The sequence below is a fragment of the Nerophis lumbriciformis genome, linkage group LG03 (genome assembly GCF_033978685.3).
Source record: "Nerophis lumbriciformis linkage group LG03, RoL_Nlum_v2.1, whole genome shotgun sequence".
Lineage (NCBI taxonomy): Eukaryota > Metazoa > Chordata > Actinopteri > Syngnathiformes > Syngnathidae > Nerophis > Nerophis lumbriciformis.
Window position 1 is genome coordinate 41,857,678 of NC_084550.2, and position 15,476 is coordinate 41,873,153.

Genomic DNA, 15,476 nt, shown 5'->3' on the forward strand with positions numbered 1-15,476 from the left:
CAAACAAAACAATACACAACAATACCATAATAATGCAATCCAATTCCAAAACCGAACCCGACCCAGCAACATTCAGAATAGCAATAAACAGAGTAATTGAGAGGACACACAAACATGACACAGAACAATCTAAAAGTAGTGAAACAAAAATGAATATTATCAACAACAGTATCAATATTAGTAACAATTTCAACATAGCAGTGATTAAAAATCCCTCATTGACATTATCATTACAGACATTAATAAAAAAATAAAAAAATGAACAATAGGGTCACAGTGGCGTACACTTGCATCGCATCTCATAAACTTGACAACACATTGTGTCCAATATTTTCCACAACGATATAATAAGTCATATTTTTGGTTAATTTAGTTAAAACAAATTTAAATAATGGATCCCATATTCCAATATATGACTCATTATTATCTAAACTAAATGCAGTTTTTTCTACTGATATCATCTCCATAGCTTGTGTGTACCAGTCAGCAGAGGTGGGACCAAGTCATTGCTTTGCAAGTCACAAGTAAGTCTCAAGTCTTTGCCCTCAAGTCTCGAGTCAAGTCCCGAGTCAAGACAGGGCAAGTCCGAGTCAAGTCCAAAGTCAAGACTGGAAAGTCTCAAGTCAAGTCCCAAGTCCTGCATTTTGAGTTTCGAGTCCTTTCAAGTCGTTTAACCACAGACTAATATATTTACACAGATTGTGTATGCTTTTAAAACGCTGTATTTATTTATTAAAACAAGTGCATTTGAAATTGCAGGGAAAAAGATAGTGCTGACATTGCACTTCAAAATAGCACTATTAACCAGTCATTTTAAACATGTAACTCATTCCTTTACAGAATAAACACATTTGAAAAAAACAAGTGCAACTGTACTTATTTGCACAAAAGTGTTAACATTGTATTTCCATGGCATATTGCATTGTAACTAGTTCCACAGCAGTTTCTGTCCTGTTCTTACGTTATCTCATTGATCTCATCTCATACTGTATGTGTGTTGATGTGTGCGTACACATGAAAAACATAACAAATATATGAACGTAACAATGAACAGAGTTGTACTTTTTAGATGTCAGGGTCCTATGCAATATGTACACATATTCTTAATATAGTATACATTTTAACTGACCTTTATTTGACTATGTTTGTCTTTTTGTAGGTGGCTAAAATACGCGGTGCTGCTGACCACCGTCTAACGTTACATTACTGTGTGTGATACATTGACTAACGTAATGTTACTGTGTGTGATACATTGACTGACGTAATGTTACTGTGTGTGATACATTGACTAACGTTACGTTACTGTGTGTGATACATTGACTAACGTAATGTTACTGTGTGTGATACATTGACTAACGTTACGTTACTGTGTGTGATACATTGACTAACGTAACGTTATGTATATGTACCTCATGCAACCCTGCTTCAAAAAAAAATCACTTGACAAAAAGTATGAATAAGGTAGCAAACTGCAGTGGACGCAACAGATTGCCGTGTTTGCAATGACGTTATAACCATAGATATCTTAAGTAGACGCAGCATTGGTTGCTGTGACGTGAGCAATTTGGCCGCCATCTTGAAGTGCTGATGAGGAGCTGGCGAGCAACCTAAACTGACAGTTGACAGGTAGAAAACAAAGATGGCGTTCAGCGTTTTCCTGCTCAAATGAGCGGACTGTTGAAAATAGGAATCGGGGGATTACTTTTCACAAGTAAGATTTAACATTAACGTACTATTGGTTGTATTTTCTGAAAATAATATTAGCACAGAGTTGAGAAGGATCAAAGATCTTCAATATTTTTATGTGAAAATCACAAAGAAATCTTCTGGGGGAGGATCACCCCCCTACAGGGGTTTGCTTTACAAACTTACAGCCCCACCTAAAACAAAATTCACCAGCCGCCACTGATTATGATGCATTCTCATTTTAGGCAAAGTATAAGACAATACTTTCTTAACAGTATAATTGTAACCAGGAATAAGTCTTCAAGTAACAATATTCAAATACTAACATTGTTGGGTAAAACAGAATTTGGTTTTATTCTGAATCCAGTGGAACAGATTGGTGGTTTTAGCTGATATGAGGACTTTCAGGTCTTTATATCTGTTTAAGTATTTGGCAGACGCTTTTATCCAAAGCAACTTACATAAAATAATACATATAAAACAATCACTGCAAACATTATCATTTAAGGGAAGAATGTAATACAAAATATCAATACAAAGTGTCAAGACAGAATAAACTCTCTGCTGCTGAAGCAACAGAGATACAGTCTATAGGTCCCTAAGATATATAGATATCTAATGTATTCATACATTGTTTATGTAGGATACACGCATGTATATATAACCTAATCATATTGTTTCTTCAACTTAAAAATAGTTTACCGTTTTTTCTCCCCTTCTCTGGGATTATATTCGCAGTTTTGATCTCGGACGTCTGGTCACTTATAGCGTATAAGAATATTATATTACTGTTAAGCAAACTATGAATAATAAAACACGCCAAAACATGTGTCTGTTATCATAGCTACACGTATGACAAAAAAGCGCGTGAAAATCAGTGGTATTCAGTGAGGTAAAATGAATTAAATGCGCTGACAGTTCATTGTTCCTGCCAAATGAATTGCACTGAATGGAGCGGATCACCACTCCAAGATGGCGGCCCCGCGCCTCGTCTGCGCCAGTAGGCAGTAGCGCTCCATGCTGCGTCTACTTATAAGATGTCTATGTTTATAACGTTAGCAGTGAGTTTATAGCCTCACTGATTTAACTACACAGAAAATAAAAGTCACGTTATTTAGCCAATAAACGTTATCTTACATTCAAAACTTACCCTTCTTTGTGCAACTTCAAATGTCAAACGAAGTTGGAAGTTGTTGCGTCTCCGTCTGTAATGTTCGAACTGCGTGATTTGCATACGGAAATTCGTTTTTTGTTGACCAAGTCGTAGTTTTTATACCCGAACGAAACCAACTTTGGCATAATTGTTTATCACTGGCACGTTGTTGGACAACTCTTGTTCATTGGTTCTTCTGCAATTTGATTGGATGAATGCTGCGTGATGAAAACAACGTGGATCTAATTTGATTGGCTGTTGTACTGAGAGCACACACGCTGACAGGAACAACACGCTGACAGGAACAACACGCTGATAGACAGACGAAGAAAATGAAAAATACGGAGCGCTCCCAAATACCTTTTTAAGCTTTGGCTTTTGGGGAAAGTGGCAAGTCATGTCAAGTCAAAAGGCTCAAGTCCAAGTGAAGTCACAAGTCATTGATGTTAAAGTCTAAGTCGAGTTGCAAGTCTCTTTACATTTTGTCAAGTCGAGTCTAAAGTCATCAAATTCATGACTCGGGTCTGACTCGAGTCCAAGTCATGTGACTTGAGTCCACACCTCTGCCAGTCAGTATGTGTTGGACTATCAACATCTATCCATTTTTTTAATATCACCTTTTTTGTTATCATGCATATTGAAAGAAAAGCATTTTTACTCTTTGATGAAACATTACTAAATTGATGGAGATCCCCAAGAATACAAGTTTGTAGTGTCATTGGAATGTTTATATTAAGGAATGCGATTGCTTCTTTTGTTGTTTTCAACCATAACTCTTTTATTCTCTGACATTCCCACAATAAATGAACAAGTGTTGCCTCGGCTGCCCGACACTTCATACATAACTTGCTATCTACTACACCGATTTTAAACAGCTGAGAAGATGTAAAATACAATCTATTCAAGATCTTAAATTGAGTCAGCTTATCTTTAATGCTTCCAAAGGGCTTATTGCCATTTTTCCAAATATCATTCCATGATATGTCTCTTTCATCTAAAATGTTTAAGTCCATCATCCATTCTTGAACACATGCATCATTTGCATTTCTAGTGTGGTGTTCATTTATTATTCCATAAAATAATTTAATTAATTTCTGTATCTTGATTAAAAAGTGCATCTTCCAGTTCATGGCTATTTAAAAACATCTGTACAGTATTTGATTTTGTAAGCTAATTTACGTACACCTGAAGTGCTGTGCACAAGAGTGAAAATATGTCAAAACATGCGCCTTGACTGTGTTACCTGCGCTATTATTTTTATGACAAATACACCACACTTTGACCCCACAAGTTGGATTGACTTAAAATTTCTCACACACCTCAATGCGCTTTCCAAAACCCACAGTAACTTACAAATCCCGTTTCCATACGAGTTGGGAAATTGTGTTAGATGTAAATATAAACGGAATACAATGATTTGCAAATCCTTTTCAACCCATATTCAATTGAATGCACTACAAAGACAAGATATTTGATGTTCAAACTCGTAAACTTTTTTTTTTTTTGCAAATAATAATTAACTTAGAATTTCATGGCTGCAACACGTGCCAAAGTAGTTGGGAAAGGGCATGTTCACCACTGTGTTACATGGCCTTTCCTTTTAACAACACTCAGTAAACGTTTGGGAACTGAGGAAACACATTTTTTAAGCTTCTCAAGTGGAATTCTTTCTCATTCTTGCTTGATGTACAGCTTAAGTTGTTCAACAGTCCGGGGGTCTCCGTTGTGGTATTTTAGGCTTCATAATGCGCCACACATTTTCAATGGGAGACAGGTCTGGACTACAGGCAGGCCAGTCTAGTACCCGCACTCTTTTACTATGAAGCCACGTTGATGTAACACGTGGCTTGGCATTGTCTTGCTGAAATAAGCAGGGGCGTCCATGGTAACGTTTCTTGGATGGCAACATATGTTGCTCCAAAACCTGTATGTACCTTTCAGCACTAATGGTGCCTTCACAGATGTGTAAGTTGCCCATGTCTTGGGCACTAATACACCCCCATACCATCACAGATGCTGGCTTTTCAACTTTGCGCCTATAACAATCCGGATGGTTCTTTTCCTCTTTGGTCCGGAGGACACAACGTCCACAGTTTCCAAAAACAATTTGAAATGTGGACTCGTCAGACCACAAAACACTTTCCACTTTGTATCAGTCCATCTTAGATGAGCTCAGGCCCAGAGTAGCCAACGGCGTTTCTGGGTGTTGTTGATAAACGATTTTTGCCTTTCATAGGAGAGTTTTAACTTGCACTTACAGATGTAGCGACCAACTGTAGTTACTGACAGTGGGTTTCTGAAGTGTTCCTGAGCCCATGTGGTGATATCCTTTACACACTGATGTCATTTTTTGATGCAGTACAGCCTGAGGGATCGAAGGTCATGGGCTTAGCTGCATACGTGCAGTGATTTCTCCAGATTCTCTGAACCCTTTGATGATATTACGGACCGTAGATGGTGAAATCCCAAAATTCCTTGCAATAGCTGGTTGAGAAAGGTTTTTCTTAAACTGTTCAACAATTTGCTCACGCATTTGTTGACAAAGTGGTAACCCTCGCCCCATCCTTGTTTGTGAATGACCGAGCAATTCATGGAATCTACTTTTATACCCAATCATGGCACCCACCTGTTCCCAATTTGCCTGTTCACCTGTGGGATGTTCCAAATAAGTGTTTGATTTATTGCCACCTTTCCCAACTTCTTTGTCACGTTTTGCTGGCATAGAATTCTAAAGTTAATGATTATTTGCAAAAAAAAAAAAAAAGTTTATCAGTTTGAATATCAACATGTTGTCTTTGTAGCATATTCAACTGAATGTGGGTTGAAAATGATTTGCAAATCATTGTATTCCGTTTATATTTACATCTAACACAGTTTCCCAACTCATATGGAAACGGGGTTTGTAGTAGGTAGTTTAGCCGACTCACCCTGGCGTCACAGAACTAGCGAAGACTTTAAAACAAGATTCAAAATTCAAGTAGGATTGGTTGAAAATGTTGTAATGTGGTGTCCGAGGCCCAAAAGATAGGCAGACTTTCAGCGATGGGACAAAATATGCCGAGACTTCGAGGCATGTGTCGAGTAATGGAGAGGGCATTTTCGCGAACCGCTTATCGAGGTTTGCTTTATGCAGGGCAAATGTGAAGCCTTGCTGCTAGGCTGTACCACGTGACTGTTTCGGGACGCGGTTCAGATTTTGCTGGGCTCCCAGACAAAGCCATTCAAGTGGTTGTACTGTTGAACTGGACATTGTCTGCCTGTCGCTGCAGCTGCATACCGCTGCCTCCAAGTTGCTGCTTAATGAATCACCAGTAAGACGGCTCTTTCCACTACAATCAATTAAAGCAGGAGCAGAGGGGCTGTGTGGCTATAGACACACTCAAATTGGCATGGTGAGCACTGCCACCTTCTCCAGAGCCCTCCAAGCATTTGCCTTCCAAGTGTCCACACCCTGGTTGCACTGCTGGCCATCACTCTTCACTGGGCTAGGCCACATCACTGCTTTCAACCACTCATCGACCCGGCCGTGTCCCCTGTTATCTGACCTCTACGGCAGGGGTGTCACACTCAAATACAGAGTGGACCAAAATTTAAAACTGAACAAAGCCGCGGGCCAAGGTTGAACAAATTAACCTTTTAATAGGGACCCAAACAAGTTTTGCATTAAATATTGAACAAGCAAGGCTTCTATAACTTTATAGTGACATGCAAAATCGAGTTTCAAATAATAATAATAATAATTAAAAAATATCAATGGCATATCAAATACAATTTAAATAAAAATTAAATGTCTCTTTTCTATTTGCAGCCTTCTGAGGTAAATATCAACATTAACTTTTTCCACAGGCTAATAAATTTGAAAATAAAATAATGAATAAACCAACCATTCTGGACTTTAAACTGCTCAGTTTGCAACACACTGATCTAATTTGATGTGACCAAGCCAGATACCTGACATCTTTTCTTGGATGCGAGTTCATTAATGTCGGGGCTCAGGCTTTGAGCTGAGGCAACCTTCATTATCGAACGAAGTTGTTCATCAGTCATTATTTCTCGTATTCCACAGTCTTGGGGGCGTGCCTTACAGGCACTGCTTTTAACGTACTCTACGAGCTGTCGTCACGTCTGCTTGTCATCCATTCTAACAACGTGCCCGCCCAGTCACAAGATATGAGCGGCTTCTGTACGCACACACACGTAAATGCAACGCATACTTCATCAACAGCGATACAGTTTGCACTGAGAATGGCCGTATAAGCAACTTTAACATTGTTAGAAATATACGCCACACTGTGAATCCACACCAAACAAGGATGACAAACACATTTTGGGAGAACATCCGCACAGTAACACAACATAAACCCAACAAAACAAATACCCAGAACCCTTTGCAGCACTAACTCTTCCGGGACGCTACAATATACACCCCCGCTACCTCCAAACCCCCCGCCCCCCCACACACACACCTTGTAGCGTCCCGGAAGAGTTAGTGCTGCAAAGGATTCTGGGTATTTGTTCTATTGTGTTTATGTTGTGTTACTGTGCGGATGTTCTCCCGAAATGTGTTTGTCATTCTTGTTTGGTGTGGGTTCACAATGTGGCGTATATTTCTAACAATGTTAAAGTTTTTTATACTGGCACCCTCAGTGTAACCTGTATCGCTGAAGATCAAGTATGCCCGCGGGCCAGAGTTTGACACCCATGCTCTACGGCGTCTGACCCTCAATTGCAAAAGTTGCTGGTAGCGGGCGTCATCGAGCGAGTCAACGCCTCACCCTGGATCTCTAATCTGGTGGTGGCACAGAAGAAAGATGGTGGCCTGCATCCTTGTATTGACATCAGGCAGGCTAAAAGAGCAGTCATCCCCGACAAATACCCTCTTCCCCATCAGAAGAACTGTCTGCTAAGTTCCACAGGTCTACAGTCTTCTCCAAGCTGGACCTCTGCTAAGGCCACTTGCAGGTTCCCCTACACCAAGCTCACAGCTTTTTTGACTCATGGGCATTTTCCCATCCACATGCATGCTCTTTAGCCTCAGATCCTCCCCCAGCAGTTTTCAACAACTAATGTCCACAATATTTGCAGTCATCCCAGGTGTGGTGGTGTACTGGGACGCCATTGTGGTGCATGGTGCTTCGCCTGCTGTGCATGATGACTGCCTCTCCAAGGTACTACGGGCTCTCACACACCACAACCTTACCTTGAATTGTGAAAAGTGTGTATTTGCTGCACCCGCCATTGAGTTTTTGGGGTTCCGCCTGCCCGCTGCTGGTCTGAGCTCCCTTCACTCGAATGTTGATGCTGTCCTGCGCCTCCCCGAGCGCTCCTCCCTCGCACAACTCATCATTCCTGGGCATGACCGCCTTCTACCTGCACTTCCTTCCTCGCTATTATGACACCTCCGCACCACTCCGTTCCATCCTCAAACAGGATGTGCCTTGGGACTGGACACCTGCATGCTCAGCTGCTCTCCAGTGGCTTAAGTCATAGCTCACCTCTTACGCCGTGCTTGCCCACGTTTGTGACCTGTGATGCCTCCAACACTGCAGTCGGTGCATTCCTGTCTTTACGTGCAGCAATAGACTGAGCGCCCACTGGCGTTTGCTTCAAGGACACTTACTGCAACAGAACAGAAGTGTTCGGTGGGGGAGAGAGAGGCATAGCATGTGTTTTGGCCTGCGAGAGGTGCCAAATGTACCTCTACGGGCGACACTTCACACGCCCAGCCCTCCTGACGGCTAAGGTCACAAGTCGCTGCTTCTTTACAAGTGGTCCAAGAGACTGCAGGCATATAACTTTACTTTGCAGTTTACACCGGCAGGGACAATGTAGTGGCGGACTTGCTCTCCAGAGCCAGCTCGGTGCCAAAAGACACTCAGGACCACTTGGAACCAGAGCTGGTCCTCATTCTGCATGCACCCCTTCAAGCAGCTGTGTCACTGCAGGAGCTCCAAGCAGCATCAACACAGGACACTGTGTTCACACAACCACGTTTGTTCATCCGGGAAGGCTGGCCAGCAAAAGTGCCAAAGGACCTAGCACCTTTCCATCGCGCCAAGGGCGACCTCTATTGTTGGAATGATGTCTGTTTGGCACGGGGGCTAAGCACTGTGGTGTCCTACGCCTTGAGGGCACAAATTCTGGCCATATTTCCCAAAAGCTACCTGTGCATCGTCAGGGTCAAGCAACACGGTAGACGTCTGGTCTGGTGGTCAGGCATTGACAGAGACCTGGAGGCTCTGGTAAAGGATGGTACAGCATGCCTCACCAGTGGTAAAACTGGCTCACCCCCATCTTCACCTTTGCAGCCTCTATTCTGGCCAACGGGACCATGGTCCGACATCTGTGGGGAACTCTACAACCTCCCTCAGCACCAAGGCTTCTTGTCGTCTATGACCTCAATTCTAAGTGGCCTGAGGTGCAGCACACCGGCGCAGTCAACACCATTGTGGTCACAGACTTCCTCTCCCTGGTACAGGTCTGTGATGCATTTGCTACCGGGCCGCACAGAAACATTGATTAATTTATAAACTACCGCATTTTCTCCGACTTGTCATGTCTGTATTATCATGTTTTGTTTTAAGTCATGTTTTGTTTAGTTTCTGTCTTTTCACTCCCTTGTCTGGTCACCATAGCAACCATTAGTTTTCACCTGTCACGTCACGCACCTGTTTCACGTTTTGACTCACACACACCTGTCACCAATCATGTCACTGTTATTTAAGCATACCTTGTTCATCACTCGTCCTGCCTGCATTGTCGTTATGTCACTCCGGTTCAGGTCTCGTTTTGACAAAGTAAGTTTCCATGTCCATGTCCTAGTTTTTGTTAATTAGCAGCTTTTTATGTTTTAGGCACACTTGCCTTTTTTGGTTGTATTTTTGTGTTTTGTGGTAGTGAGTGTTTTATGAGAAATAAATCACTTCCTACCTTTACGCTGTCGTCCGGAGCCGTTCTTGCGTTGGAAGAACAACCCCGCAGCAAGCTGCGACCACCACGTGACACGACTTACCTTTGGCCTGTCCCACCAAACACACCAATAAGCTTGTTAATAGATGTTTATTACAACTCCTTTATATTACAACTTCAGCGTTATAGTGAGTTAAATTTTTCATGCAATTTTTTTTGCTGTTTCTATCTGCCAAATGTGGAAAGCCGGTCCGTTAAAATAATGTATATGTTACGTACGGCGGGGGAATGAGACGACACCACGGCAGGAATCAGTTCAATAGCCTTTATTCTGCTATTGATGAGTGTGTGGGATGTGTATGCTACTCTAAGTGTGAAGTGCAAGGCAATGTGTAGAATTAACAATGTAAATGATACCAGAGTTTCTTGTAAGTGCGTGTTGGATGAATCCTTCGTCAGAGCAGAGGGGCAAGGCGAGAAGGCAGTCCGTGGGTTGGGGGCTGGAGAGGAGCAAAGAGGCCCATGTCCAAGCAAGGGTCAAGGATCGAGGGAGGCAGTCCAAAATCCAGAAAGGAGTCGAGGCACACAGCTCGATCACGGGAAACAGGAAGGGCACTGCGGGAAACACAAAGGGCATAAGACACGGGAACTGGGAAGTAACAGAGAGAGCAAGTACGCAGGAGGGAAGCCAGAGACGGGATGCTTACTACGAGGAGTGAACTATGTTCCGGCGCTGGATCTTCGGGTCCGCTGGTCTTTATGCTGCTTGCCTTCATTAGTCCCAGGTGCGTGTCCTGGCGCGCTGCCAGCGGAGGTGCCAGCCGAGCATGCAGTAGAAGGAATGAGGGGTTGTGCATGTGCCGTCACAGTATACATTAAACCGGTCCCTGGTGGGGAAAAAGTTTGGGCAGCCCTGATTTACAGTCACGAAATAACTCAAATTTCTGTCCCAAAAAAGTTACCATAGTATCAATTATCATTACAGGCGAGATTTCCACCATGTTGGATCATGACGATCAAAGGTCAGAGGAGGAAGAAGACTTTCTGCTACTGCCGCCACCCGACTGTGAGGAACCGGTGCTGGATATCTGCAGCCCTTGCTCCCTCGCCTCCTCCATTGTGGTGCATATCTCGGAGGAAGAGCGTCACAAGTACGAGGAGGAGATCCGGAAGCTTTACAAACAGCTGGATGACAAGGTGAGTAATGGGTGCCCACAGTATGCAGCTGATTATGCAGCACTGACGCGGTAATGACCAATAGAATGTGTGCATATGTATTATTCATGTTCACGAGTTCAAAATCACACGCGTGGACTCATGTATGTAATAAAATGATGGAGCAGGGTGAATACCCTTGGCTTGACCTACTCAGTGGCCTAGTGGTTAGAGTGTCCGCCCTGAGATCGGTAGGTTAAAGTTAAAGTTAAAGTACCAATGATTGTCACACACACACTAGGTGTGGCGAGATTATTCTCTGCATTTGACCCATCACCCTTGATCACCCCCTGGGAGGTGAGGGGAGTAGTGGGCAGCAGCGGTGGCCGCGCCCGGGAATCATTTTGGTGATTTAACCCCCAATTCCAACCCTTGATGCTGAGTGCCAAGCAGGGAGGTAATGGGTCCCATTTTTATAGTCTTTGGTATGACTCGGCCGGGGTTTGAACTCACAACCTACCGATCTCAGGGCGGACACTCTAACCACTAGGCCACTGAGTAGGTGAGTGAGTTGTGAGTTCAAACCCCAGCCGAGTCATACCAAAGACTATAAAAATGGGACCCATTGCCTCCCTGCTTGGCACTCAGTATCAAGGGTTGGAATTGGGGGTTAAATCACCAAAATGATTCCCGGGCGCGGCCACTGCTGCTGCCCACTGCTCCCCTTACCTCCCAGGGGGTGATCAAGGGTGATGGGTCAAATGCAGAGAATAATTTCGCCACACCTAGTGTGTGTGTGACAATCATTGGTACTTTAACTTTAACTTTAACTTTCATGCTTGACATTCTTAAACATTTGACACATCGTCCATGTGTATGCATATGCTAAAGCGTACTATATTTTACACGTTATATACACTCACCGGCCACTTGATTAGGCACCTACATTAGACGTGTCCAAAATCTGTACAGTACCTCTCTGACAGTGCCGCTCACAACTGAGCATTAGTGTGCAGGTGTATCTAATGAAGTGTCCAGTGAGTGTGTGCACCATAGTCTTCTTAAAGGTGAACCAGACTTTTTCTGGGAGATTTTGTCTATCATTCGCAATCTTTATGCAAGACAAGAGCACATATGTTTTTCTTTTGAGAGTTGCTCTATTCCCCCTATAAAGTGCTCTAAAAAACATCCAAAAACCTCCATCAACTTTTTATATACATAATTATGTTTCTAATGTAGTACAAGGCACATTCCTAATAATATATAGTCATCATCATCGGTGGTCACTAGAACGAGTATGACGATCTTCCTGGTAGGGGTGTATACCTTTTATGGAGGATGCCTGCATGTGACTTACAAACCCCGTTTCCATATGAGTTGGGAAATTGTGTTAGATGTAAATATAAACGGAATACAATGATTTGCAAATCATTTTCAACCCAGATTCAGTTGAATATGCTACAAAGACAACGTATTTGATGTTCAAACTGATAAACTTTTTTTTTTTTTGCAAATAATCATTAACTTTAGAATTTGATGCCAGCAACACGTGACAAAGAAGTTGGGAAAGGTGGCAATAAATACTGATAAAGTTGAGGAACGCTCATCAAACACTTATTTGGAACATCCCACAGGTGAACAGGCAAATTGGGAACAAGTGGGTGCCATGATTGGGTATAAAAGTATTATTCTAATCACAAACAAGGATGGGGCGAGGGTCACCACTTTGTCAACAAATGCGTGAGCAAATTGTTGAACAGTTTAAGAAAACCCTTTTTCAACCAGCTATTGCAAGGAATTTAGGGATTTCACCATCTACGGTCCGTAATATCATCAAAGGGTTCAGAGAATCTAGAGAAATCACTGCACGTAAGCAGATAAGCCTGTGACCTTCGATCCCTCAGGCTGTACTGCATCAACAAGCGACATCAGTGTGTAAAGGATATCACCACATAGGCTCAAGAACACTTCAGAGACCCACTGTCAGTAACTGCAGTTGGTCGCTATATCTGTAAGTGCAAGTTAAAACTCTTCTATGCAAGGCGAAAACTGTTTATCAACAACACCCAGAAACGCAGTCGGCTTCGCTGGGCCTGAGCTCATCTAAGATGGACTGATACAAAGTGGAAAACTGTTTTGTGGTCTGACGAGTCCACATTTCAAATTGTTTTTGGAAACTGTGGACGTCTTGTCCTCCGGACCAAAGAGGAAAAGAACCATCCGGATTGTTATAGGCGCAAAGTTGAAAAGCCAGCATCTGTGATGGTATGGGGGTGTATTAGTGCCCAAGACATGGGTAACTTACACATCTGTGAAGGCGCCATTAATGCTGAAAGGTACATACAGGTTTTGGAGCAATATACGTTGCCATCCAAGCAACGTTACCATGGACGACCCTGCTTATTTCAGCAAGATAATACCAAGGCACGTGTTACATCAACGTGGCTTCATAGTAAAAGAGTGCGGGTACTAGACTGGCCTGCCTGTAGTCCAGACCTGTCTCCTATTGAAAATGTGTGGCGCATTATGAAGCCTAAAATACCACAACAGAGACCCCCGGACTGCAAGAATGGGAAATAATTCCACCTGAGAAGCTTAAAAAATGTGTCTCCTCAGTTCCCAAACGTTTACTGAGTGTTGTTAAAAGGAAAGGCCATGTAACACAGTGGTGAACATGCCCTTTCCCAACTACTTTGGCACGTGTTGCAGCCATGGAATTCTAAGTTAATTATTATTTGCAAAAAAAAAAAAAAAGGTTTAAGACTTTGAACATCAAATATCTTGTCTTTGTAGTGCATTCTATTGAATATGGGTTGAAAAGGATTTGCAAATCATTGTATTCCGTTTATATTTACATCTAACACAATTTCCCCACTCATATGGAAACAGGGTTTGTAGTTTAACGTGGGGAGACTGGTGCACAGTCAGTCACCACACGTCATGCCCAGGACACTATATATAGTATTTAGGTGTTTTGCTCATTTTAAACATATACCACACCACAACGTTCTCTTTTCTGTTCAACAACAACAGGGAAATACCAACAAAAGGGGGAAAAGCCACCAAAAGAGGAGCACAACACAATACTTAAAACATTGAACACCAAAAAAACTCCAAATAAGTCACGGCGTAATGTGACACCTACTTTGAGACAAGAGCTACATTGATGCATGCTTGGTTATGGTTTGAATTCATATACAACAATTGCGAGAACAACTTTTTATTGTCAATATCGGCTACTGAGTTGCATTTTTTTACGTTTTCGGCTGGTGGTGTGTCTCAGAATTTTTTCAATGAAAAAAATGTGCCTTGGCTCAGAAAAAATGGAAAAAAACTGCAATAGAGTACTCCAATCATCTGCATTGTTAGCCACCTCCTACTTGCTGCATTTTACGACTTAGAATGCATAAAAAAAAGAGGGTAACACTTAAGTATGGGGAACATATTCTAAGTAACAAAGACTTAATTTAGAGTTATTTGGTCAGGGTTAGGGTTGGAAGGTTAGGGTTAGTAATGGGCCATGCAGAATAAGGCATTAATAAGTACTTAATAATGACTATAAAAGAGCCAATATGTTACTAATTTGCATGTTAATAAGCAACTAATTAATGGTGAATATGTTCCCTATACTAAAGTGTTACCAAAACATGTGTTCTTATCTTACAAAGGGGTTGTGAATGATAGTTAACATTAAAAAAAAAAAAAAGTGCAGCTCCCCTTTAATAGAAGCTTCTACTTACCGGTATATTGAAATACCATTACATGTACATGTGTCGCTGCAGGATGCTGAGATAGACTACCAGAGCCAGATGGTGGAGAAGCTGAAGGAGCAGATGCTGAAGCAAGAGGAGGTAAGAAACGGAATACAATTACGTCATTTGATTAGTTTGGATAAATGTTCCCTAGAAGACTTAAATACACTTCCGATGGCTTTATCGTCCGCTTGCTTGAGATGGGAAAGTAAAAAAAACAAACATTTATTATTGTTTTAATTGCTGACTGTGAGCTTTTGAAAGAACACCGAGCACTCTTGGCCCAGTTGCGTGTTTGCATAAAAGCGCCGCGATGCGTGACGGGCTTGTGGCGATGACACGCCGCAGCAAAACAAATAGACGAGCTGCAGCAGTAAATTGGAAACAAGTTCGACTGCAAAGCAACGTTGTTTATATCTAATTGCTGGCCTGCTGCTGGTTAGGGTTGACATAACTTTACTGTATGTTTATTTTAGTGTGGAAGTAGGGATGATGTTTGATAAGAAATTATCGAGTTCGAGCCTATTATCAAATCCTCTTATTGAACCGATTCCTTATCGATTGTCTTATCGAGTCCAGACATAGGAAAAAAACACACACTATTTGGTTCAACAAAAGCTCACTTTTATTATATAAGAAAAAAATAAAATCTAATAAATAAATAAATATTGACTGTTACCCCACCTAAAAAAATAAAATAAAATAAATAATTATTGACTGTTGTTACCCAAAGTATATTAAGTGGGATTTTTCAGAAAAAAAAATATATACAGTAACACAAAAACAACCTGTCTCTGTGATCACTATAGGTGTATAAATAA

At 41.9% G+C, this 15,476-nt stretch overlaps 1 protein-coding gene and 1 long non-coding RNA gene across 2 annotated transcripts in view; one reads left to right on the forward strand and one right to left on the reverse strand.

The window, feature by feature from the left end:
* kif5ab (kinesin family member 5A, b) overlaps positions 1-15,476 on the forward strand; it is a 459,246-nt gene that overhangs the window by 202,221 nt on the left and 241,549 nt on the right. The window contains exons 12-13 of the mRNA XM_061937764.2: positions 10,734-10,945; positions 14,686-14,754. Coding sequence (XP_061793748.2) covers positions 10,734-10,945; positions 14,686-14,754 — 281 coding nt within the window. The remainder of the gene's footprint in view (positions 1-10,733; positions 10,946-14,685; positions 14,755-15,476) is intronic.
* Positions 10,094-10,874, reverse strand: LOC133585055 (uncharacterized). Its single transcript, XR_009813897.2, has 3 exons — positions 10,732-10,874; positions 10,456-10,635; positions 10,094-10,363 (listed from the first exon to the last, which is right to left on the reverse strand). It is a non-coding gene; the product is annotated as an uncharacterized lncRNA (long non-coding RNA).